The 25,002-nt window shown below is 37.7% G+C and overlaps 2 protein-coding genes across 3 annotated transcripts in view; one reads left to right on the forward strand and one right to left on the reverse strand.

Annotated features, from left to right (window-relative positions):
• The window catches only part of KNTC1 (kinetochore associated 1), a gene marked incomplete at its 3' end in the record, with an annotated part of 69,350 nt that extends 64,351 nt beyond the window's left edge, over nucleotides 1-4,999 (reverse strand). The window contains exons 1-2 of the mRNA XM_082667502.1: nucleotides 4,914-4,999; nucleotides 2,648-2,818 (exon numbers count right to left, since the gene is read on the reverse strand). Coding sequence (XP_082523628.1) covers nucleotides 2,648-2,776 — 129 coding nt within the window. The 5' untranslated portion in view covers nucleotides 2,777-2,818; nucleotides 4,914-4,999. The remainder of the gene's footprint in view (nucleotides 1-2,647; nucleotides 2,819-4,913) is intronic.
• A 293-nt stretch (nucleotides 5,000-5,292) lies between these two features.
• Nucleotides 5,293-23,786, forward strand: RSRC2 (arginine and serine rich coiled-coil 2). 2 transcript variants are annotated; one of them, XM_082667752.1, is made up of 10 exons: nucleotides 5,293-5,425; nucleotides 9,556-9,712; nucleotides 11,272-11,315; nucleotides 13,792-13,982; nucleotides 14,545-14,748; nucleotides 16,128-16,250; nucleotides 18,599-18,678; nucleotides 19,615-19,847; nucleotides 20,240-20,329; nucleotides 22,833-23,786. In XM_082667752.1, the coding sequence occupies exons 1-10, from the start codon at nucleotides 5,420-5,422 to the stop codon at nucleotides 23,010-23,012; spliced, it is 1,308 nt and encodes a 435-aa protein (XP_082523878.1). In that variant the 5' UTR covers nucleotides 5,293-5,419; the 3' UTR covers nucleotides 23,013-23,786. The 2 variants fall into 2 exon arrangements, with proteins under 2 accessions (XP_082523878.1, XP_082523879.1); XM_082667753.1 differs by lacking the exons at nucleotides 5,293-5,425; nucleotides 9,556-9,712 and adding an exon at nucleotides 12,120-12,197 and having other exon boundaries at nucleotides 13,770-13,982.
• Nucleotides 23,787-25,002: the final 1,216 nt, after the last annotated feature.

Consider the following 25,002-nt stretch of genomic DNA (forward strand, 5'->3'; position numbering starts at 1 on the left):
ATAGCAAAATTGAAGGGGAACTATAGAGATGTCCCACATAGCCCTGTGTTCCACACATGCATAGCCTCCCACATTGTCAATGTTCCTCGCAATTGATGAACCTACATTGACACATTATAATCACTCAAAGTCCACGGTTTACATTACAGTTCACTCTTGGTGTTGTACATTCTGTGGTACACACATCTAGCATTATGGTCTCATACAGAATATTTTCCCTACCCGAAAATCCTCTGGGCTCTGCCTAGTCAACCTTCCCTCCAACCCCCAAACCCTGGCAACCGCTGATCTTTTTTTCACTGTCTTTTCATTTTCCAGAATGTTATAGAGTTGGAATCAAACAGTATTGTTTGATCAAACAGGTTGTTTACTCCTTGTGTGAGTTTTAGATTGTGTTTTTCAAGGACTTGGTCCAGTTCATTAGGCTATCAAATTTGTGGGCATAGAGATGTTCATAATATTCCTTGATTATCCTTTTAATGTCCACAGAATCTGTGGTGATGCCCCCTCTTTTATTCCTGATATTAGTAATTTATGTCTTCCCTCTTTTTTCTTAGTTATCCTGGCTGGTGGCTTATAGATTTTATTCATGTTTTCAAAGAACCAGCTTTTGGTTTCATTGATTTTCTCCATTGATTTCTTATTTTCAATTTCATTAATTTTTGCTCTCTTGTTATTTCTTTCTTTCTTTTAAAAAAGATTTTATTTATTTATTTATTTGGCTGCAGTGGGTCTTAGTTGCGGCATGTTGGATCTAGTTCCCTGACCAGGGATCGAACCCGTGCCCCCTGAATTGGAAGCATGGAGTCTTAACCACTGGACCACCAGGGAAAGTCCATCTTCTTTTTCAGGTTTCCTAACTTGAAACTTAGATTATTGATTTTAGATTTTTCTAATATATGCATTCAATTTCCCTCTAAGCACTTTTGCTGCATTCCACATATTTTGGTAAGCTGTGCTTTCATTTTCCCTGTTTTTTCTTAAGGCCCAAGTCAGGTGCTAGTTTATGAAATGCTCCTTAAATTGTCCCAACCCACAGTGAGCTCTCCATCCTCTGAATTCCTACTGCATTTACTGTTTGTACCATTCATTTGGTAGTTCTCATATACTGACTTGCACATCTAGATAGATATCTTTTATTGCTTGTGTCCTGTCTGCCTAACTTTAAGGAAAGATCCTAAAGAGAAGAGATAATGTTACCTTACCAAGGGCCTAGCATGGGTTGTGAACATAGCATTTGCTACAAGTAATGCCCCAAGCTAATAACAAATGGAATTTTAGTTGTTAACTGAATTCAAAGCTCAATACACACTATTACTTTTCAACAGTAGCCCTCAGAGATCAAGTGGCCTGGGCCACTTCCATCTTTTAAGGCTGCTGGTAATATTAAAAAAATAAAGAAATACCACTTTCTCATTACAGAACTTATGGTATTCTTTACCCTTTTGCCTTAACAAATAAACAATTTAATGCCAAAGAACATAATTTATCTGTATTACTCATAAAAATTATAAATCCTGTGACTTTTAAATGCCACAAAGCAGTAAAGGCTGACAACAGGATACAAGCTGAATAAGGAATGATTTTTTTAAAAATCCCTATTGGCCAGTGTCTCTGAATGCTCATTTGAAGAAAAGTCAAAAGCCTACACTTGAGGCCATTTGTGAATAAGGTTCCCCAGAGGAGGCCCTGCCTTTCTAGCCCTAGAAAATACAAATCTTGTCTGGTCTCTTCTCCTTTCTTTTACACTTTTTTTTCTTAATTAGAGAACTAAACATTACGTTAACTTACTATGGGAAGTAGAGGAATCCTGGGCTATAATACTGTGACAGAAGATCATTTGCACTTTCTCTAAAAGAAACTTTTGTTTATCACGACCATCAAAATTTTAACAAAAGCAAATTACTAAGAAAGCAAATCAAAGATAAAAAACTAAGAGCAGGGCTTCCCTGGTGGCGCAGTGGTTGAGAGTCTGCCTTCCGATGCAGGGGACACGGGTTCGTGCCCTGGTCCGGGAAGATCCCACAAGCCGCAGAGTGGCTGGGCGCGTGAGCCAAGGCTGCTGAGCCTGCACGTCTGGAGCCTGTGCTCCGCGACGGGAGAGGCCACAACAGTGAGAGGCCCGCGTACCAGCAAAAAAACAAAAACTAAGAGCAATATTTTCTGTAAAAGGCAGAGAATACGGTTTCAAGCCTGGTGTGAGAATGGTGGAATAGTTATTAAAAGAAGAAAGTTAAAATATAGAAAGAAATTCATGGAAAGGATAATCTCAACCTCAGTAGAGTGCTTAACTCAGGGGTGGAGTATGAGAAGAGCCCGGGATCAGGAACGGTCTCCAGGGCTTGCTTCGATTCTATTGGTAATGTTTTACTTCCTAAGCTGGTGGTGGATATTCTTTGTATCATTTTATATACATCTGTATGTCTAAAATGTCAAGAGGAGCTATGAAAAATTCAGGTTTGGAATACTGACCATAAGGTGATGCAGGGGGAATTCAGATGGAAATTTCCAGTGATCTGATACTGAACTTTGATTCCCTGAGAAAGGACTATACTCATTTATAAAACATTTACCACGTGGCTACTAGTCTTACTAAACACTCAGTAAAAATTTTGTGAATGAAAACAGTCCGCGTCATAACCATTACCTTTTCGGAGGAGATCTTCGCTAGTAAATCTACTTGATATAAAGCAGTTCCATGTTCTTTTCTTGAACCAACACTTAGGTACCCACTTCCTGTATCATCATTTGTTAGCAGCTCAATATCATTCCACATATTTCTGAAATTGTTTTCCTGAGACAGGAACCACTGCCTTCCCTGTGACAACATGTAAAATTAGGCCAAATTTTATTGTTGCATAGATTCCAGTTCCTTGGGAAATGAAAATGCTTTATCCCCCCCTCAAATATACATATGCACACACACATCAATAAGTAAAGACTTCTCTGTCTTTGTGTTATTTCTGTGGTCACTAGACACTTTGGATCAATAAGATACATGGAACTAGTGCTATGGTTATCTCTAGAGAAGAACATATTTGTTTAGGGACACAAGGAAACAATTCCAATCTTACCAATCTGTCCTAGAGCTTCTAGTGTTTTGTGTGCCTAGCTGAAATTATAACAAGTTTTCATTTGGAAAAAACCTTTAACCAATATAGTAATAAATAGTGAAGGCTCTGAAGTCAGACTGTCTGGGATATCTTAGAATGGTAAGGTTCCAGATGAACTTAAAAAAAAAATGACCATTCATGTTTCCAGTATTGTTATTCAATAAATGAAAATGTTAAGGAGAGGAAGAAAAAATTGCACCAGGCTTCTGACTGGACCAAAGAGTATATTTGTAACCTTTCGAGTCACTTAACTGTCTCATCAGCAAGGACTTATATAACTCATTTCATTGGATATGGGTAGGCATAGAATACGAAAATGAAAAACAATCCTTGGATCAAGACTAGTGGGGAACAATAACCAAATAATTACAGTTGCTTTGGTAAGTGCTCGCAGAAATATGTTTTTAAATCTTTGGAAGGTACAGTACAGGGAAGAAATGATTTTTGACTTGGTATTCTTTCACATTTACTAAGCTGCTTGTACGTAGCTGGAAAGGTCACTATGAGTTTCAAACATTCACAAAACAATGCTTCATTCATGGCAAGCACTCAATTTAAGTGTTATCTAATTCACTACTGTTATTCGTGGAAGCAGGTAACATTTTGGTTAGAAACTTAAGGTCACAGGAGCTTTTTTTTTTCAACTTTTTTTTTTCCCCCACAGGAGCTTTTTAAATATAGGAAAAGAGTTCTTACTAGGAGTGTAAGCAAGGGCACAAAAACAAAGTATGTTAGAATACACGATTTTAGTGGCTGTGTTTGGGTGGGAGTTGGGAGAAGATTAAGACAGGTTGGAGTGAATACTTTTATGGGGCTCAGAGTCCCATATCTGTAAAAATAGAGAAATATCATCAGCCTCCCAGGTCTGTCACACTCACTCATTTGACAAACGTTTATTGAATGCCTACTACGTGTCAGGCACTGTTCTAGGAGCTGGGAATACAGCTGTGAAGAAGACAGAAAAGGTCTTTGTCATTATGAAATTTATATTCTCGTACGAAGGATAGAGAAAAATAAAATAAAGACGGTATTGAGTAGGCAAGATAGTTTGAATGCATCACTCATTTAATCTGCACAACAACCCATTTTACAGCTGAGAAACATGAGTCAGGGACTAAGTAAACGGCCAAGGTCACCTCAAGCGAGTTAATGATGTAGCTAGACAAGACTCAAATTCAGGCCAGTTATTAACTGTTATACTGCCTCCCTACGAAAAACTAAGTAAACGCAGAATTACAAATAGTGCTCAAATGAATGGGGGGGAGGGGCGCATAAGAAAGACCTGTTTGGTAAGTGAAAGAGATGACATCTGAGCTGAGACCCGAATATCAAGAAGCCGACTATGTAAAGCTCGTGGGGACAAAGATGCAGGCCGAGTACCAAAGGCTCAGAGGGTAGAATGAGTTTGGGGCTGCTGCCCGGACACAGCAAGAATGGAAAAGTGCAGGCGTTAAACGAACAGGTGGAGCCAATGAATCCTTGATTACAAGACTGAGTTTCATCCTCAGTGCTAGGGAGGGAAAGATACTAAGCAGACCAGTGACATGATGTGATTAACGATTTGAGATTCCTCTGGGTGCCGGGTGAACAGATTAACGAATTAAACGAAATGAAACAGTTTCAGTTAGGCCTCCACGCGTAAATGCTCTCAGCTGGACACCGGGGCCAGCAAGAACCGACTCCAACCTCTCTCCCGCCAGCGTCTTGAGGGGAAAACACATCGAACTGAGCTGAGGCCTCTGCTCCTTCGACCTGAATCCACCCCCAGCTCCCTACAGCAGCGCGGCTCACCCTCCTCACCTGTAATTGAAGAAACTAAAGAGGAGCACTCAAGTGTATCGTCCCCCCCCACCTTCCGAGCTCCAACAGACGTTCCCAGTCTCTTTAGGGTCTATGCCACAAATTTAAATTGGCGGGAGAACACCAAGCCCAACCCCTTTTACGGCGGCCAGCGGAGGCCAAGTTTGCTTTAGAATCGAAATAGGAAGTCGCCCCACCCTAAATTCCACCCATTCCGATATCCAGGCTGCGCATTCTAGGGTGTGTTCTAGGCCCCGCCCCCCTCCCCGACCTCACAACCCCCCTTCCAAAGAACAACCAATCACCGTCGAACCGCGTTGCTACAGAAACTCTTATCACCACCCCTTTTCCTCCCAGCAAGCTGTGCGACGCGCCGGGTCTTAGCCCTTTTGTGCCATCCGGGTCTCTCGCGGGAGCGATTTCAGTCTGTTGCGAAGCGTTTAGGCGGCCGGTACTGTGGAGAGCGGCAAGTGGAGGTGCCGCCGTAGCGGCCAGGACTCTGGACTATGGCGGTAGGTGCCGAATCTGAGTTTAAAGTCAGGCATATTTTTTTGCTGCTCTGCAAAGAAGGGATGAACGGCTCCCAGAGCTGTTGTCGGGGCTAGTGTGTGGACAAGATGGCGCCGCGGCCGCCTTCTGCGCCCGCCATCATGGCTGGCTGCCGTAGGGAGGGGGAAAGAAGGCGGTGTCGATGGGGGTGGGGAGCCGCAGGGAGTGTCTTTTCTTCCAGAACTTTCCTCGTGTCTTTCCCAGTTTTATGTTCCTTTTGTCCCACAGAACTGACTCCAGTTTTGCTTACTCACTCTGGTTGGTGATTAATATTGAGTTTCGTTAGGGCTTGGGCATTTATGTTCGCGATGGGAAAGGGCTGGGGAAGAGAGAAAAGGGATCAGGGGTCGTCTCTGAAAAGTATGGGGTCAAAAAGGAGGTGCCTGTAAGAGGTAGAACGTGAGAAGAGAGCAAGCGGTCTTGTAGCGATTATTTTGCCTACGCTCAGTGAGATGATTCTAGCTGCATAATTTCGGTTAGGGTGAACGTCCGTGTAAACCTTAGTTTATTCCTTAGTAAGCATCTAGGGAACGTGTTTCTCGAAGGGAGTAAAAATTCGACTTAATGAAGAGAAGTCTTTGGAGCTACGAATTCTGACTGATGCTCCGTTTCCGAAGTGCCTCCTGATGTAATCATTTTGAAGGTTTCGAGAAACATAATCAAAGCCCTAACATTGGCATTATTACTTTAAATTTAAGAGTCCTTCATAGGCCCGTTTAATTTTAAGTGAAAGCTACAGTTCTTAAATTACGTTTTCTGAGAAATTAACCCTGCTTTGGTTATAAGATGCCCAATCCTGATGGATCGCATTATTGTGTGATTACTTCATTTTACTTATCCGGTTACAAGAAAAATGCAAACATTTTGCATTCTTTTCCATTGACTAAAAAGTTGTGTTTTCTCGTTTTCGAAGATAAATAGGACTAAAATAAATAGGATTGTTAAGAATAACGAAAAACTCGTACTCATCCGATCATTGGGGGTATCTGGAAGTAGAAATCGTCTGCCTCTCTCCCCCGCGCCCCCATACCTAATTGATTTGATTTAGAACCGGGTTTTTGATAACCGATTTAGAATCGTTGTTCAAACAGTTGGGCACATAATCGATTTAAATATTTTTTTGTTTAACTAGTGTTTTGGACCTCTTAATCTACTTGAAAGAACAGTATTATTTTACTTGGGCTCAAATATTCAAAAAAAAATTCAGACATTCGTTTCTGCAGCGCCTTGTTCAATAAAAAGACACGATCCCCTTGAGATGTGGCCTAGTATTAAGTCCAATGTGCCGTCTTTGCACTAGAAAAAATTCTTACACTATGTCTTGAGTGCCATTGGGGTTTTAAAGAAGATGTGAATTTTAAGAAACCGTGGTGTTTTTCTAATAGAGCAAATGGTAGAGTGAAGGGAATTTTTGCAGTTAGCATTTAAGATTTACACATAGGTCTGTACTAAATTGAAATCTTAGATATTTTCAGAGAAGTTTTAATACTCGATTTTATTTGGACATTTTTGTTATTCTACTATAATATATTCTCAAGGAAATAAAAGCTTCGGGTGAGCTAAGTGGCCCCCTATTATTCACATCTGTTTAGTGATACGATGGTTTTTGTTTTTGTCCTGTAGTGTGTTTTACAGATGAAAATGGCTGTTCGGTGTGAGTTATTAGCCCGTTTTACAGAGTGCCTTCCCTTAAGGGCATTTTACTAAGTGTAAGTTTACCAACACAGCACATCACAGACCTGTCAGAAATAATCCTTAAGAATAGTGATGAGGGGATTGACATACATACACTAAGATGTATAAAATGGATAACTAATAATCTGCTGTATAAAAAAATAAAATTAAAATTAAAAAAAAAAAGAATAGTGATGAGGACTTCCCTGGTGGTCCAGTGGTTAAGACTCCACGCTTCCATTGCAGGGGGCACGGGCTACATCCATGGTCGGGGAACTAAGATCCACGTGCCGCACGGTGAGGCCCCAAAAGAAAAAAGAATAGTGATGAGAACAAGAGTAAAAGAAAATGACCAATGTTAGTTGTGAAAATCAGAATCATCTTTAGTTGTGTGATATAGTGTCATGTATTAATATTAGACAGCAAAGAGAGTACCATCTTAAGTGAGTCAGCTAATGTTGCTGGATCTCATCTGTGAAATGAGAAAGTTGAGCTTGATTCTAAGAGATGAGAGCCTTTCTGCACAAAAATTTTATGATTCCAGAAATCACCCATACATAGAGAAGCAAGTGTGCTGGAATGGGCCTCCCCAGTAATTAGGTGTTTCATCCTATTTGTTACTGGGTTTTTTGGTAACATTGTTAGAGGCGTAACACATAATATGTCTTTCATCCTAACTAACCTGTAAATCCTTCCTTTTTAATTTATTATTTTATTCCTGAAGTCTAACATCGAGTTAGGTGCATTTTTGACCATCAGAAAATAGTTGTTAAAATAATGTGATATCTCACACTTCATTTGTTAAAGTACTCCCCATTTAGTTTACTTGGTGTTTGTTTTCTGGACTAATCTTCCTAAAGGAAGAAGTTCATTATCATGTGATTATTTCTCCTGCTGAAAATGTATAGTATATTCACTATTTACCCAATCCAGATCTTTTTTCTGTAAAGAGCAAGTTAGTAGATATTTTAGGCATTGTGGACCACGTGCAACATACAGTCTCTGTCACATTCCTTGCTTGCTTGTTTTAACAACCCTTTTAAAAATGTAAAAGTCATTCTTAGCTCAAGGGCGATACTTTGCTAACTCATGTGGTAAGTAATCAACTCCCTGGGCTTATTGACTATTTTCGTATTTCCTCTCTGGTTAGATGGGTCACCAACGTCCACCTTCCACATATTACGGAAACTGTTTTCCCTGCCTTTTATCAGAATCTCACTCAGGAGAACATTTAGGTTCTAGTTTCTCCTTGAAGCTTTTTTTCTATGACTCTTTTTTTTTTAATAAACTTATTATTGATTGATTGATGCTTCGGGTCTTTGGTGCTGCGCAAGGGCTTTCTCTAGTTGCGGAGAGTGGGGGCTACTCTTCGTTGCAGTGCGCAGGCTTCTCATTGAGGTGGGTTCTCTTGTTCCGGAGCACCGGATTTAGGCCCGCGGGCTCAGTAGTTGTGACTCACGGGCTGTAGAGCACAGGCTTAGTAGTTGTGGTGCATGGGCTTAGTTGTTCGTTGCATGTTTGATCTTCCTGAACCAGGGCTCGAACCCATGTCCCTGCATTGGCAGGCAGATTCTTAACCACTGCGCCACCAGGTAAGTCCCTCTATGACTCATTTAAATCAATTTAATGAAGGAACCTACTCTCCTAGGTAAATCAGGTCTTTGGGAAAGAGTGTGTACTCTTGACTATTTTAATTTTTTTTAATTTATATTGTGATAACTTATAAAATGCTTTAAAGCAGAAACACCTTAATGTTTCCATAGCCCAGAGCATATGTGAGGAGAGGCAGACCATATTTTGCAGCAGCACTGTGCCAAGGGGCTTTCATTAAAGAGGGTTAATGAAATTAAGATTGGGTTCTCAGATAGGTAAGTTAATTTTGTTTTTTTTTTTTTAATAATATTCTAGAAGCATTCTCTTTGCTTTTTAAGATTTTACAGTCTTCGGTCTTTTTAACCTTTAACAGCTCATTTTTAAATGCCTCTTTATGCTAATTTAAAATACAAGTATTGGTAAAGTCAACTAAATGAATTCATAGATCTAAAATGGACTCTATTTTCTCTGCTTGAATACTTAATGGAGATACTTGGAGCCCTATTTTCCCCTTCCCCCAGTGTTTTGAAAGTTATACAAATAATGATTTAAAAAAATAAAGATATATCCATTCAGTTACATGTGTCTCTGGTATTGGGTTAGTCAGTTTATTTATTGTTATTTCAATTTATTCAGGCCTACTTAGCAAGTACAAAGCATATTTAGCTATTTGAAAATCAGTTCTTCTGATTTCTTGATTTTCTTTATTTTTTAATTTTGTAAAACTCAAGGATAACTATCTTTCCTCCCTTCTCACTCTTTTAAGTTATTGGAAACATTTTAAATGCAGTTAAGAATTTATAACCATTTTTCTTTAAACTTTTAGGCTAGTGATACAGAACGAGATGGACTAGCCCCAGAAAAGACATCCCCAGATAGAGATAAGAAAAAAGAGCAGTCCGATGTATCTGTTTCTCCCAGAGCCTCAAAACATCATTATTCAAGATCACGATCAAGGTCAAGAGAAAGAAAACGAAAGTCAGGTATGTGTAAGACATAAGTTTACTGATGTAATTAATATGTGTTCTTCCCATTGAGAAATGGATAGTGAAAAGTGCATTGGGAATTTTCTGGAGAATTTTTCAATTATGAGGAATACAAATGTCCTAATACAGGAATTTTATAACTTGTCAAAGACAAAATGTATGCTTAAATTTGTGTCACAATAACTTATCCCTCAGATGTTCAAATTTTATCCTTTCAACATAGGCAAAACAATATTTTGAAAGATGTAGTCTGGGCAGTGGTATATTCTGAACTTATTTAACATCTTTGACGTAAGTTACAGGAACTTTTTTTTTTTTTTTTTTTTTTTTGCACCACGTGGGCCTCTCACTGTTGTGGCCTCTCCCATTGCGGAGCATAGGCTCCGGACGCGCAGGCTCAGCGGCCATGGCTCATGGGCCCAGCCGCTCTGCGGCATGTGGGATCTTCCCGGACCGGGGCACGAACCCGTGTCCCCCGCATCGGCAGGCGGACTCTCAACCACTGCGCCACCAGGGAAGCCCACAAGAACATTTTTAACCTTGATTTTCTTTTTAACTTAATGTTAAAATATTTCTGAAAGCAAGAGTTTTTAGTGTTTTGAAATGCTCCTTATTTGGAGCATTTTTTTAACTAGACTGATGTGGTATAGAAAGCATGATGTATTGTTAATGAATCAATACTTAAGTAGTTAAAAGAGAGATAGAATAGAAATGAGTTTAAAAGTTTCAAGACCTGGGCTCTGGTTATTTATCCTTTGCACCCACAGATAGTCCATCTACAAAATGGTTCAAGTGTAATTTTTATGTATATGTTTGAAACTGTACAGTATCATAACTACTTTTTAATGGGAATTTTTCTAAATTGTAACATCTTTTTGACTATTTAAAAGACACCAAATATAATTCAACCTGTTTGTTTTCTCTTGCATTCTTTGTTCCTTTTGTTCTTAATTGTTTTCCTCTAGTAAGACCCTTTATAAGTTTGCTATGTAATAGGAAGCAAGATGAACTGGACAGAATGTTTTGTAAAATATAGAGAATCTGTGATAGGGGCTTCCCTGGTGGCGCAGTGGTTGAGAGTCTGCCTGCTGATGCAGGGGACACAGGTTCATGCCCTGGTCTGGGAGGATCCCTCGTGCCGTGGAGCGGCTAGGCCCGTGAGCCATGGCCGCTGAGCCTGTGCGTCTGGAGCCTGTGCTCCGCGACGGGAGAGGCCACAACAGTGAGAGGCCCGCGTACCGCAAAAAAAAAGAATCTGACCACCTGAAAGACAAACTCTGTTTGTTATGTGTCATGGAACATGGACTTGTGGGACTTTTTTGCTTACTTACTTGATTATATTCTGGTTTGCTCAGATTGCTTGATTTATTTCAGATACGTGAAGTATTACTGTAGTAGAATAATCCCACCCCTGCCATAAAAAATAGTCTTTAGAGTATGACTAGTAAATAGATTAGTTAGGTAAGTGGCCAGAAATGTTCTTTGTATTAGTTTTGGAATTTGTGTTTGAGGTGTTTCTGTACCATTATTTATGGTGAATTTTTGTGTGTTCACAGATAATGAAGGAAGAAAACACAGGAGCCGGAGCAGAAGCAAAGAGGTAATTAACACTTTGTAGTGAATAGGCACTTTAGAATACTTGTAAAGTATCTGGTAGAAATGTTTGTGTGAATATATGATATTGTCAAGGTAAGTACCAAAACTTGAAATTTAAAAGGTTTAATTCAGTTATAAAATAAGCATGATTTGGATTCATCATTTTTCAAGAAGATAGATGTTTATATGAAAAGTTCATTCAAAAACTATTAATGTTATGTTGTGAAAATATTCACAATAAAAATTTCATATGAAGAATATAACTGGTTTTTTAGGCCTGTCACACAGAGCTTCCATTAATCTGAGGTCCCGAGTCTCTTTATGCCTGACAACTGCTCAGGACTTTCAAATAGCAATCATCTTTAAGTAGCAATACTCTTAGATATCTATGGGCTACTTTTTCTTTATGGAAGATAATGAGAGTCCTTTTCATTAGTAAACTAGTTTGATTCCCTAAGAATAGTATTGAATTTTGAAATAAAAGTGTCAGTGAGGGACTGCTGGAAAGATGGCGGTGACACAAAACTTGAGGATAAAGAAAGACAGCAGCTGTATTGCAGAGGAGTTAACTTGCCCACCTGAGAAGACAAGGAATGAGCCAACAAAGGAAGAGCAGAAGTAGAAGCCAAAAAGGGAGGAGAAGAGTCTCATGGGGGCTGGGCAAGGGACTCCTTAAACAACTGTGGGCAGGGACTTCACCTCTTCCCCTAATGGAAGCTCTGTTAAATTTTAATTTAGGAGAGTTTTTGTGAAAATGACTATTTTGTTTAGCTCACATGATAACATTTCTATAATAAATCATACTCAGCGTGCTAATGCGCGAAGAGACTGAACTGAAGACGCTGCAGACTCAGATAGCAAAATAATAAGCCTACTTCATGATAAGGTAACTATTAGTCATTCAAACTCCTATTTCCCTTAAGTATATCTTAAATCAGTTAAGGGTTTTAATGGTTTTTTTAAAAAATAATAATAGTAATGTTATGTTTGGAAAACTGGTTTGAAATAAACTGAAACTTTTGCAAGCTTAATAACCACTTAAAGATTTTCCAGTTTGCCACCATATGGCAAAATCAAGGAAATAGTCTTTTTTATAAGCTCATATGGAGAACTGGCATTGAAACTAAAATTTAGCTGTGTCTCCAGGTCTCTTATTTTTCTGCAAAATAATAAATTACAGACTATGATCCTTTTCTGATGTATCACCATGCATGTTCTAAAATGTTTGACTAAGTTTTTTGTTTTTAAGAAAAGTTAATCTTGAGCGGAAGGAAATATGTGCTAAGGTCTATTCTGGGAAGCATGAGTTAAGTGTCCTGTTGTGGTGGAAAACGGTGCCCTGGGTGTCAGAAGAATATGGGGTCTGGGTTCAACTCTCCTAATATGTAGCTTTGTGACTTTAGATCTTAATTTAGTCATATATAAAGTAAGGGGAATTAGAAGATCTGAGTTTCCTTCCAGCTTTAAAATTGTGATTCTGAAATGTCCAGGATTTTAAGCTTTAGCTACAAGATGGATTTGACAAATCTTAATGGGGGGAAATCGAATGTTTAGCACTTCCTAATTCAGTATGTGAGTGTAGGATGGAGACTTGATCATACAATTAATTTAGCTCAGTCTCTGAATGCATATGTTGTGAAAGCAAAAGCCTTGGTTTTTATAATCATTCAGAATATGGGGGAAGTATGTATTATATAATGGTAGAGGGATTAATTGTGTTACACCTAGTTTGATTTCATAAAAATTAAAACAGATATGGTTGCCATTTTCTACCCTAGGTACATGAAGTGTAATAGAACTCCAAGCCTGTTGGGATATTGCAAGATGAAAAGTGATTGCTTCACAGTTTAGGATTGGGAGAAAAATCAAGAGCCGTCTTTAAGAAAGGATGTGGCAGTATAGCTATAAAAAGGACACTTAACTTTGCGTAAAGTAATTTGAAGTTGCTAGAAGATATTAATACTTAGGTTAATTTTACTTAGTTACCTAATTAGAAGTGCATTTTTCTGGTGCATTTCTTTGTGTCCTTATCTTCGTTATTGTTAACTTTTAAAACTTAATACTATGTACTCTGGATTTAGAAGTTGTTGTATATACATGTCTGTTTCTCTAAAAGGTTTGTTGGAAAATTGAAAAAACTTTGATACATGTGTACTTCCCTCTTAAAGAAACATCAGGGATTCCTCTTTTTCTGAAATAGTGGTTTTTCGATATTATTGACATTGAAAGTTATTGTTTTGATTGTGGTATTGAAAGTATTTGGGGGTGGAAACTGCATTTGGGGGGGTTTATAAAGAAAAAGTAAAATTAGTAATATACATCTGCAACATTTGGGTGATGTGAAACTAGATCTTTTTTTAAATTTGCCACACACTCCTAAGGTTACTAATGTTGCATCACAACATTTTTGCTACTGATACCCATACTAACTTTCTTTGTTGCACTATTTTCCTGAAAGAACCAACTTCTTCTTAAAACAGGCAAGAAGACATGAATCCAAAGATAAATCCTCTAAGAAACACAAGTCTGAGGAACATAATGACAAAGAGCATTCTTCTGATAAAGGAAGAGAGCGGCTAAATTCATCTGAAAATGGTGAGGACAGACACAAACGCAAAGAAAGAAAGTCATCAAGAGGCAGAAGTCATTCAAGGTCTAGGTCTCGTGAAAGGTAAGTAGTTTCTCCTAAGTTAATGCCTTCTAAAGAACTCCTAAATTACATAAAGGTTTGCATTAATGGAGCAACACCCAAAAAAATCTTAGCTAGAAAATTGGTATTTTTAACTTTCTGAGTTGTCTGTCACAGTGAAAAAATTTTTGCTGAACTATGTTTATATAGTTTGCCAATATCATAATCCTTTTACATTGCTGGTGCAGGATTCATTTGCTGCTGAACTCTAATCTAGGTTTTATTTAGGTATGGGTTAAAAGATTTTTAAGAAACTGGGTCATGGTTCAAATTTTTGTGGCTTTTTTGTTGTGTTTTAAGAAACCAGTGTCCGCAACATATTTTGCGGATTTCTATGGGGAATATGTGTGTGGTATCAGATTTGGTCAAAATTTTTCAGTAGTAGAATAACTTGATTGTTACTCTTAGAAATAGTTTGGTTCAGCAGTAGACTTCAAGCTATTAAACAGAATCTTAAATTGGGGTAGGAAACATTGCTTTTTTGACATTATCAGTTTATTGTGTTCCCTGTAAGTAACTACAAATTTATGTACTTGAATTTCAGGCGTCATCGTAGTAGGAGCAGAGAGCGGAAGAAGTCAAGATCCAGGAGTAGGGAGCGGAAAAAGTCAAGATCCAGAAGCAGAGAGAGGAAGAAATCACGATCCAGAAGCAGGGAGAGAAAACGTCGGATCCGATCTCGTTCCCGCTCAAGATCAAGACACAGACATAGGAGTAGAAGCAGGAGTAGGACAAGGAGTAGAAGTCGGTAGGTATTCATCATCTTGAATAAAATCAAACAGGCCCCTCACAGGGTCTGTTCAGTCAGGCTTAGAAAGGTTAAGTAACTTGCTCAAGAAGCCCAATATCATACAGTTCTTAAATGGTAAAGCTGGGACCTGGTCCCAAATGCATCTGAAAGCAAAGTCAGTATGTGTGCTTAATCCACCGTACTGGTTATACTCTCTCAGATACTCAGAAGGATGAGCTTATAAATTCACACTTGTCTGGATTGGAAGGAAATTTTAATTTGTTTAGGCAGGAAATACAATAAAGAGCATTTAATTATAAATATTCAGAGAATATGTTTATTCTCTACTAATATTAGTTACTAATAGTGTGTTATATCTGTATTCACAGATACTGGTAATAAAGTTAATGTGAAAGCTTCTTTGTTAATTTATTGTTCATTAAGTCAAATAGTCTAAAAGAATGAAATATGGATAAAAGTGTACTTTGGCTTGTAATAACTTGGTTTGTCACTTGTTTGATCATTTTTTCAGTTTTTAATCAGTGGTTTTAGTATGTAATAGTTGCCTAAATTGAACTTTACCAGTTAGGAGATATAGTCAATCTAAAGTAAATGGTAATTTCACCATTAATTACCATTGTTTTTTTGTTTTTGTTTTTTGGGTTTTTTTGCGGTACGCGGGCCTCTCCCGTTGCGGAGCACAGGCTTCGGACACACAGGTTCAGCGGCCATGGCTCACGGGCCCAGCCGCTCCACGGCATGTGGGGTCTTCCCGGACCGGGGCACGAACCCCGTGTCTCCTGCATCTGCAGGCGGACTCTCAACCACTGCACCACCAGGAAAGCCCTGTTTTTGTTTTTTTTAAATCACCATTTGGGCAATTCAGGTCATTATTTATGGCATTTCTAGTTTTAACCACTGATACCTTTTATTCTAATCAATGACTATTTTTAATTCTAATTTTGTTTTAGTGATTTATATTTTTGAAAACATTTACAAGTTAATTCATTGTACATTAGAATACTAGGACCATTTAACTTATCAATCCCACCTAGTAGGAATTTATCCTACCTATTGACCTACACAAGTGTAAAATGACTAACGTACAAGTCTAGCCTTTGCAACATTGGGTGTAATAGCAAAAGATTGGAAACAACCTAAATGTCCATCTGAAACAGGGATGGTTAAGTGAATTTATAGAAACTAGTCTTAAACACAAGGAACTTGGTGTGCCTATCTATGGAAGGTGTACAACAGAGGTGGAAAGGAAGGGGTTCAAAATATATTTCCTAGACCAGTTTAATTTTTATTGAACTATGTAACTATAATTTATTTTGATTCAATAAGATAATTATTACTTGGCCATACTGAGACATGTAAAATATGATTTATTAAAGAGATAGAAAGAAGAGAATTGAAAAACCGAGAAGATTTAGCAGAAGTTTAAGCCGGACTCCTAGCCCACCTCCCTTCCGAGGCAGAAACACAGCAATGGATGCACAAGAAGCTTTAGCTAGGAGGTGCGTGTATTTTTTATTCAATACATTTTTTTCTCCTTTTCATCTTGAGGTAGATATTCAATTGTGTGGGCCAAATGAATGCTTTCAGAGGATAATTCAAATAATTAAATCTAGCCATGACTACTGTGGCAGTTTTGTGATACAGAATTGTATTAAGTGGTTTGTTAATTCTCATCTTTAATTTGCTTATTTGCACAACTGGAAAGTATTTCTTCAACAGTTTCTCTTTTTTCTTCATGATTAACTAATTCATTTTTCTCAAGTCTAGACTCAAATATTTTCAGTTGGCCATTGGAACTTTTTAAAAAATCTTAAATGTGATCTAATAACTGTTAATTTTGCATCTAAAACTGCTTTGTTTTTACCTTCTTTGTTCTTCCTTAAGAAAAGTCTCTGAAACAATAAGTAGAATTCTGTCAGTAGTTTTCCTATTTTGAAGGTGGTGAATAATAAGCCAGTTCATTTGATCTTAAAGTTTTTACTGCTGTGATAGCATAGGAAGATCATTGTATTTTTAAATTTTCTAATGTTTCAAAGATGGGTGATTGTGGGACCACACACAGCAGGGCTGTCTAACCGAAATCTGCAAAACCATTGAAAGAACTGCCTCATAGAGGCAAGAAGTAAAGTAAAATCCAAGCCCTTGTTTGCAGGTTTTCCCATATTCTAAAAAACTAAAATCTTTTGATTTTGATTTTTTTTTTCTTTATGAAATTGAGTTTGTATTTTTTTTTTCATTACAAAAATACAGTTATCACAATGTAACCTGATGGGCTGCTGCCCTGTGAACCCAGCCTGGCAGAAACTCCAGCTGAACAGCAGCAGCAGCAAAGGTGTGAGCTCACCCCTTCTTCATTCCATTCACCTTAGTGAATGGTATTGATTCCAGACCTGCAGTGGCCACTTAAAATATACAGCCAGTAGCTGTCAGTTACTTTCTTACTGAAACTAAAATCAACAGAATTAGGAAATAATTTTCTACAATATCTGAACTAATTTATAAAGAATGGTCCATTAACTTTGATCATGAATTTTTTTAAGCCCTAAAGTTTGTTCTTGTTTACTCTTAAGTTTCTTGTATTTAAAATTTTGGATTATACTAAAGTTGAATCTATAACTAGCATCTAAAACTTTAATTTAGTCTACTTAGTGATTTTCAGATGACAATTTTTAAAACTGCTTTGGAAATACTTTTATTTATGAACCTATGTTTTAACATTAATCCTAATCAGAATTCTTTCTGATTAGGACAAATTCAAGGCTGTACTACTTGTCTTTCTTTCATGTGTGCTCAACAGAAGGGAACAAAATTACAGATTGTTATCCTTTTATGTGAATTATGGCAATTGTTAAAGCAAATGTCAATTTTCTACTACTGTATTTTACCTGTAGTGCCCACTGCTCCCCTCCCCCAAGAAACTTTTTCCCCAATCCTTGCCCCTTTATACTATAAAGGAGGGAGAGGGTGGTGTTTAACTTATGATTGGTAAATCAAGGAATCTTTGGAAGAAAAGGGCTTTCTCTTTCAGGAACTCACTGTGAAGATAACATTACTTACCATTTGTGATATACCAGATAGATACCTACTTGACAGCACATTTTGTTTAGTGTGTGTATTCAGTGGTGAATTTAGTGTGAATCAGAATTCGTTTTTGTTTGGGGATGAATTTGTGTTTCACGTTTTCAGTTCCTTTGCTAATAATTTCTTTACCTCCTAAAAGTAATTTTCTAATATTTAGGTTTTTTCCCCCGTTTTATTAGATTATAGAGAATGGCAGGGTTTGCTTGCCCTTTTTTAAATTTTATTTTTGGCTTTTTAATTTTCACTGATTTAGAGACTAATAAAGTCTGTTTATATAAAAATCATTTGCATGCTTTGATTGGCCTTAATCCTGTATCAGCCTCCCTTAAGAAGCATTTAGGTAATTCTATAAATTATTGCATGTACCCTAAGATTTACTCAGCTTTCAATATGTTTTCTCAATGTCTCAATTTGCAAGATTTAATTTTATCCTTCTCCTGTAACCAGCACTGATGAAGATTGAATAACTTTTATCTCATAACCATTTTAATGACTCTGTGGGAATTGTATATAAAAGCTACTAGAGTTGTTGGCTATTCAGTGAAATTAAAAATGTTTAAAACCAGTAGTGAAATATTATTTAATTGTGATTGATACCATCTTAAGAATGATTGCTTTTTTTCCCACATGCAGATATCAATTTGGGGAAGGTATTAAATTTATTTAAAATTCTATATAAAGTGTTTTATGCCTACATATGTATACATAAAGAGGTAAATGTTGGCTTTATATTGATATTTTTATTTATTTAAATTGTCTTTGACAGGTTGGAAAGGGCAAAGAAATTACAGGAACAGCGAGAAAAGGAAATGGTTGAAAAACAAAAACAACAGGAAATAGCTGCAGGTAATTTTTGTTTTCTTTATTATGGAAGTATGGCAGTATTTGTAGAACATTTGAAAAGTTCAGGAAAACTAATAGGAAGAGAATCACGTGTGATCCCGTCTACCCGTCAGTATGCTGTAGATCAGTATGCTGTAAATTACTAATTGAATTGGGAACATGTTATTTTTAGTGTTACTTTTGTACCTCATAAAACTTTTTTTGCACTGTATTTCTGATTTGGTCAATGTAGATAATTTTGAAAAGTGAATAGTGACTATTCTTGTTCATGTAGCAGTTTAGCCATCACTGCATATGTCTTTTAGTTATGATTTTGGAAATGCAGTTTATTAAAGGTGATGAACTGAACTGGAGTATGTATTATGTCTTACTATTAAAAATCAAGTTTTTAGACAGACACACTGCCTGTGGATGATTTAAAGGTGATCAGAGAGAGCCTGTATGAAATGTAATCTGGAAGGTAGAAGTAACAGTCTGGCACTTAACTTTTATAGGACTTGGGCTTAGTATGTTAAGTGTGTATAATACCTGTTTAGTAGTTTTAAATGTTTCTTGTGAGTTTCAAATTAGATGTTGTGAGATTGTTTTGTGAGCTATGAAGAACCATACAAAGAAAAGTCAATTTATTAAAAGTTTAGCGACAGTCACTAGTTCATTTCCATTGAAATCATACACCTTTATCCTATTTGTAGGATTCTCTTTATCCTCAGAAGTAAGTGAAGTTTAAGTATATATAAGGGATCATATACAGAAATGTCTAGCGATGAATACATTAATGTTTGCTAAAATGTTATTGCTTTATAAGCTTAACACAGTTATTTTCTATTTGGTGAAAATATTCTGCCTTTTTGCAGATTAGTAGCTCTTATATATAAATAATGTATTACTGTAAATTAGGAGGTTTGTTCTGGTTAAAATCCGTACTTATTTCCTCTTCAGCAGCTGCAGCTACCGGAGGTTCTGTTCTCAATGTTGCTGCCCTATTGGCATCAGGAACACAAGTAACTCCTCAGATAGCTATGGCAGCTCAGATGGCAGCCTTGCAGGCTAAAGCTTTGGCAGAGACCGGAATAGCTGTACCTAGCTATTACAACCCAGCAGCTGTGAATCCAATGAAATTTGCTGAACAAGAGAAAAAAAGGAAAATGCTTTGGCAAGGCAAGAAAGAAGGAGTAAGTTCTCTTATTCTCCTTTTTTGTCATTGATTCCTCAGCTTAGAAAAACAAACTTGGATTGGAAAAGATTAGTTTGGGTTTATCTTTCTTCTGAGAGCCTGACTGGAATAATTTAATTTGCTACAATTATTAATTCTCGGGGGGAAAATGCACGATCTAAGTCAGGCTTTCAAAGAAAACCAATATTGCCCTACATTTATTAAGGGGAAAGAGTTGGTTCCTTAGCTTAGATTTTTTTTTCATATTATTAAGGTGATTATAAATTCCATTGGTGGAATGCCATAAATGCTATTGTTTTTCTACTAAGACTGTATTATGGAAAGATCTAGTATCATAATACAAGGTATTTAAATTTTACATATGTTAAAAATTCATTGTTTTTTTAACAGGACAAATCCCAGTCTGCTGAAATATGGGAGAAATTGAATTTCGGAAACAAGGACCAAAATGTCAAATTTAGGAAATTAATGGGTATTAAGGTGAGTTATACACTTTGTAATAAAGTTCATGTTATTTTATATTTTTAGGGTAACATTGGTTCTCAACTTAAACATTATTTCAGTGATGTGTCATCTCTGGGTACTTTCTAGTGTTCTTTCATTTGTGTTCTCTAGATTAACTTCCCAGAATTAACCAATAAATTATCATCACTAGTCAACAATACAAATTGTTAAAAAAAAAAATTTTTTTTAAGAAGATGTTGGGGGTAGGAGTTTATTTATTTATTTGTTTTTGCTGTGTTGGGTCTTCATTTCTGTGCGAGGGCTTTCTCTAGTTGTGGCAAGCGGGGGCGACTCTTCATCACAGTGCGCGGGGCCTCTCACTGTTGCGGCCTCTCATTGCAGAGCACAGGCTCCAGACGCGCAGGCTCAGTAGTTGTGGCTCACGGGCCTAGTTGCTCCGCAGCATGTGGGATCCTCCCAGACCAGGGCTCGAACCCGTGTTCCCTGCATTAGGCAGATTCTCAACCACTGCGCCACCAGGGAAGCCCCAAATTGTTAAATTTGATTAAAACATTTGTTGAGGGACTTCCCTGAAGGTCCAGTGGTTAAGACTCCACACTTCCATTGCAGGGATGTGGGTTCAATCCCTGGTCGGGGAACAAAGATCCCACATGCTGTGTGGCATGGCCAAAACATAAGAAATAAAACAGTTGTTGATTGTTACTGCATGTTTATGCCTTAAGCAAACTTTGTTCAAAATCATAAGCTTTTCTTAGTAAATTTAAAAAAAAATTGTAAAAAGGAATTAATTTGCTTTTAAAAATGCCCGTTTAGGGCTTCCCTGGTAGCACAATGGATAAGAATCTGCCTGCCAATGCAGGGGACGGGTTCAATCCCTGGTCCAGGAAGATCCCACATGCCGCAGAGCAACTAAGCCCGTGTGCCACAACTACTGAAGCCCACACACTGTGCTCCACAACAAGAGAAGCCTGCGCACCACAAGGAAGAGTAGCCCCCGCTCACTGCAACTAGAGAAAGCCTGCATGCAGTAACAGCGACCCAACACGCCCCCCCAAAAAATTAATTAATTAAATTGCCCATTTAAATGGAATATTAGCCATAAAAGGGAATGAAACAGTTATTTGTAGTGAGGTGGATGGAACTAGAGTCTGTCATACAGAGTGAAGTAAGTCAGAAAAAGAAAAACAAACACCATATGCTAACGCATATATATGAAATCTAAAAATTGGTACTGATGAACCTAGTGGTAGGGCAGGAATAAAGATGTAGACATTGCGAACGGACTTGAGGACACGGGGTGGGTGGGGGGAGGGGAGGCTGGGACATAGTGAGAGAGTGGCATTAACATACGTACACTACCAAATGTAAAATGGATGGCTAGTGAGAAGCTGCTGCAAAGCACAGGGAGATAAGTTTGGTGCTTTGTGATGCCCTAGAGGAGTGGGATAGGGAGGGTGGGAGGGAGGCTCAGGAAGGAAGGGGATATGGGGATATATATATGCATATGGATGATTCACTTTGTTATACAGCAGAAACTAACACAACATCGTAAAGCAGTTATACTCCAATAAAGATGTATAAAAAGAAAAAATGCCCATTTAAGGTTAACTATACTTGGTGTGGGGTTGGACTTTCTTAATTTTTTTCAAGGAAGTTTTTTGTTTGTTTGAGTTTTTTTGTGGGTTTTTTTTTTAATAATTAGTTAATTTGGCTGTGCCAGGTCTTAGTTGCAGCAGGCGGGATCTTTTAGTTGCGGCATGCGAACTCTTAGTTGCAGCATGTGGGATTTAGTTCCCTGACCAGGGGCTGAACCCAGGTCCCCTGCATTGGGAGCACAGAGTCTTAGCCACTGGACTACCAGGGAAGTCCCAAGGAAGGTTTTAGGTTTTACACAACAACCTGGTAAGGTCGACAAATGTTCAGATATTGGTTATTACTAAGGGAGTTGGTTTTTCCTTGAAGGGATATTTGGTTTAAACTCCACCCCCATTTTCTCCTTCACTTTTCCCTAGATGCTTTATTTATTTTTGGCTGCGTTGGGTCTTCATTGCTGCGCGCGGGCTTTCTCTAGTTGCAACGAGTGGGGGCTACTCTTCGTAGCGGTATGCAGGCTTCTCATTGCAGTGGCTTCTCGTTGTGGAGCGCGGGCTTCAGTAGTCATGTCGCACGGGCTCAGTTGCTCCGTGGCACGTGGGATCTTCCCGGACCAGGGCTTGAACCCGTGTCCCCTGCATTGGCACGTGGATTCTTAACCACTGCACCACCAGGGAAGTCCCTGGCCTGTTCTACATGTTCTTCCTTGGGCCCACTGAATGATTTTTGTTATGTCCTGCTCTATCCCAGTACCTAGAATGAACATTGCCTTGAATTCCATAGGTGCTGAATGAATGAATGGAAGCTAAGTGAGGTCAAATATGTACTGCAAAAATGTGATCTAGTAGTACTTCTTAAGGGAGAGAAGCACTTTTTATTCCTGGGTGAATTCATTTTAATAGTATATTTTGTATCTGTTATTTAGAGTGAAGATGAAGCTGGATGTAGCTCCGTTGATGAAGAAAGTTACAAGACATTGAAACAGCAGGAAGAAGTATTCAGAAATCTAGACGCTCAGTATGAAATGGCAAGATCACAAACCCACACACAAAGAGGAATGGGATTGGGTTTTACATCATCGATGCGAGGAATGGACACAGTTTGAAGAAAATCACACTTTATACTTGGGACTTTTATAGACTTCTGGTTCTGATGTCAGGTCCTTGTTCACCAAACAGCTGGCATTCTAGCTTGCATGGGTGTTGCATTGACTTTAATTTATTGAAAAATATGATTTTTTGTAAATATCAGATCAGTGATACTGGTGTTAGTGTTGTAATCAGGTTAAACCCGCTTCCATTAAACTTGACAGGACTATAGAAGGACAATATTTTTTAGTTAATGAATTCTACTTTTCAAATATATAAAAGCTGCAGATGGGATAAAATCTCATACATGGATTTTTGGTGTCCACTGTCTTGTGTACTTTTGTACTTAACCTTGTACAGTTATTTTCATCTCTTGAAACATGAAAGAAATGTTATGTAGATGTTCTTTAGAAGATCTGGCCATTTGGTACATAATCCAGCACAAATAGGCTGGGTGGTGATGATAATAAAAATGGTTTTCTCAAAACTCGTGTTAATTTAAGTTACCTGGAATTCTTATTTGAATTTGTCTTATGGTTTCTGTAGCATTTTGCAATTTCTAGTGGAAGACACTGGCTAGAAACTCCTTTTTTTTTTTTTTTAAAGAATTATGCTATAGGCAATACCATGGTGGGCAAAAATGTAAAAGGAAGTTGGGAGGAGTGAAAAAACTTAGTAAAATAATACTGTTTTCCTACTATTATAAGGGACAGAACTGGTGTACAGTATTTGTTAAATATTCCATATGTTATTCAGGAAATAGATTAATACATTAAAGGGATGTAAGCACTTTTATTTTAATAAAGTGCCTTATAACAAGTTCTTTGTATGCCCTTTCCTCATTATCCCTTTTGAATTGTCTAACCTGAAGTACTAAAACAGAAAACAACTTTGTCACTAAATTGATTAAGTTTAGGGCATAGTTCTGGTGGAAGGAGGGGACTACAGAACTTGTACTTCATTTGCTTTCATTACAACAAATTCATAATTTTTAGCTTTCACTGGAAAAATCCTTTGAAAAACATCTCCACAATGTAGTAGCACAAGGGAAGACCGCTTAATGTGTTTTGGTAAATGTTTGGTTTTCCCAGAGCACAATTATTTTGGGGAGAGATGGCTCTTCATGCTTCAGTGACAAAGTCAAGTTTCTGGGGAAATAACACCATGGTTTTTCACTTTGGAGTGATCCCAAATTCACATTTTCCTGGTGAGCTGTACCTTCTGAAATCTGTTTCATTAAGAGTGTCTGTGGGGGGAAAAAAAGAATGATTGGGGGCCTGTAATGCAGTGTGGATATGAAAAGCACACATTGAACTGCTTCTGTGTTTTTCTATGGTATTTTAGGAGCTGGCCATACACGATGAATGATATGGTCCATCCTGTACTCATTTAGTAATTTAAAGAATTTTTATAGCTAATTTTAAACAGGAAACTAATTTTGATTCATTTAGTATGGATTCATTTAGTATGTCTAAAATAATTGTTAGGTAATCAGTATTCTTAGTAGAGATTTTACATTCTTACTTGCATGCTTGTTTTTGAAATCAAGGGGGTATTTTACATTTTAACATCCCAATTGGGACCAGTCATATTTAAAGTTATTAATAGCTACATATAGCCAGGGGAAACCATCCTGGACAATGCAGATTTAGAGGGAGGCATATAGGTAATTGCAATTTGCATAATTAAATATTACGAAGCAATTATTGGAATCCTGGGGGTGGGGGACAGTTAACTGCTTGGCTCAATTTGAAATGAGTTTGTAGGGAAGCGTTTATATGCTTAAACTTTTTTTCCCCTTTTTTCTGGCTGTTACTGTGCTTTCCGTGTCCAAAGCCTGGTACTCCACGATGGATGTTTTGGGCTTTACTCTTGTGTGCGACGGGAACATAAGTTGCTGTCCAGGAGATTCTTTCAAGACATGGTAGTAAGACAAGAAGACCACACTATTTGAGGCAAGGTTTTGATGAGCTTTGTGAGAGCAACTGGCTTGGAGGATAAGAAAAT

This window comes from Grampus griseus (assembly GCF_964374135.1).
Source record: "Grampus griseus genome assembly, chromosome: 12".
Taxonomy (NCBI): domain Eukaryota; kingdom Metazoa; phylum Chordata; class Mammalia; order Artiodactyla; family Delphinidae; genus Grampus; species Grampus griseus.

What these genes read in the sequence shown, in the direction of transcription:
- RSRC2 (XM_082667752.1), top strand. An exon ending in AGGACAAGGAGTAGAAGTCG is followed by an intron (nt 14,749 to 16,127) that starts GTAGGTATTCAT and finishes GATTTATTAAAG; the next exon opens with AGATAGAAAGAAGAGAATTG. An exon ending in ACAACAGGAAATAGCTGCAG is followed by an intron (nt 18,679 to 19,614) that starts GTAATTTTTGTT and finishes TTTCCTCTTCAG; the next exon opens with CAGCTGCAGCTACCGGAGGT.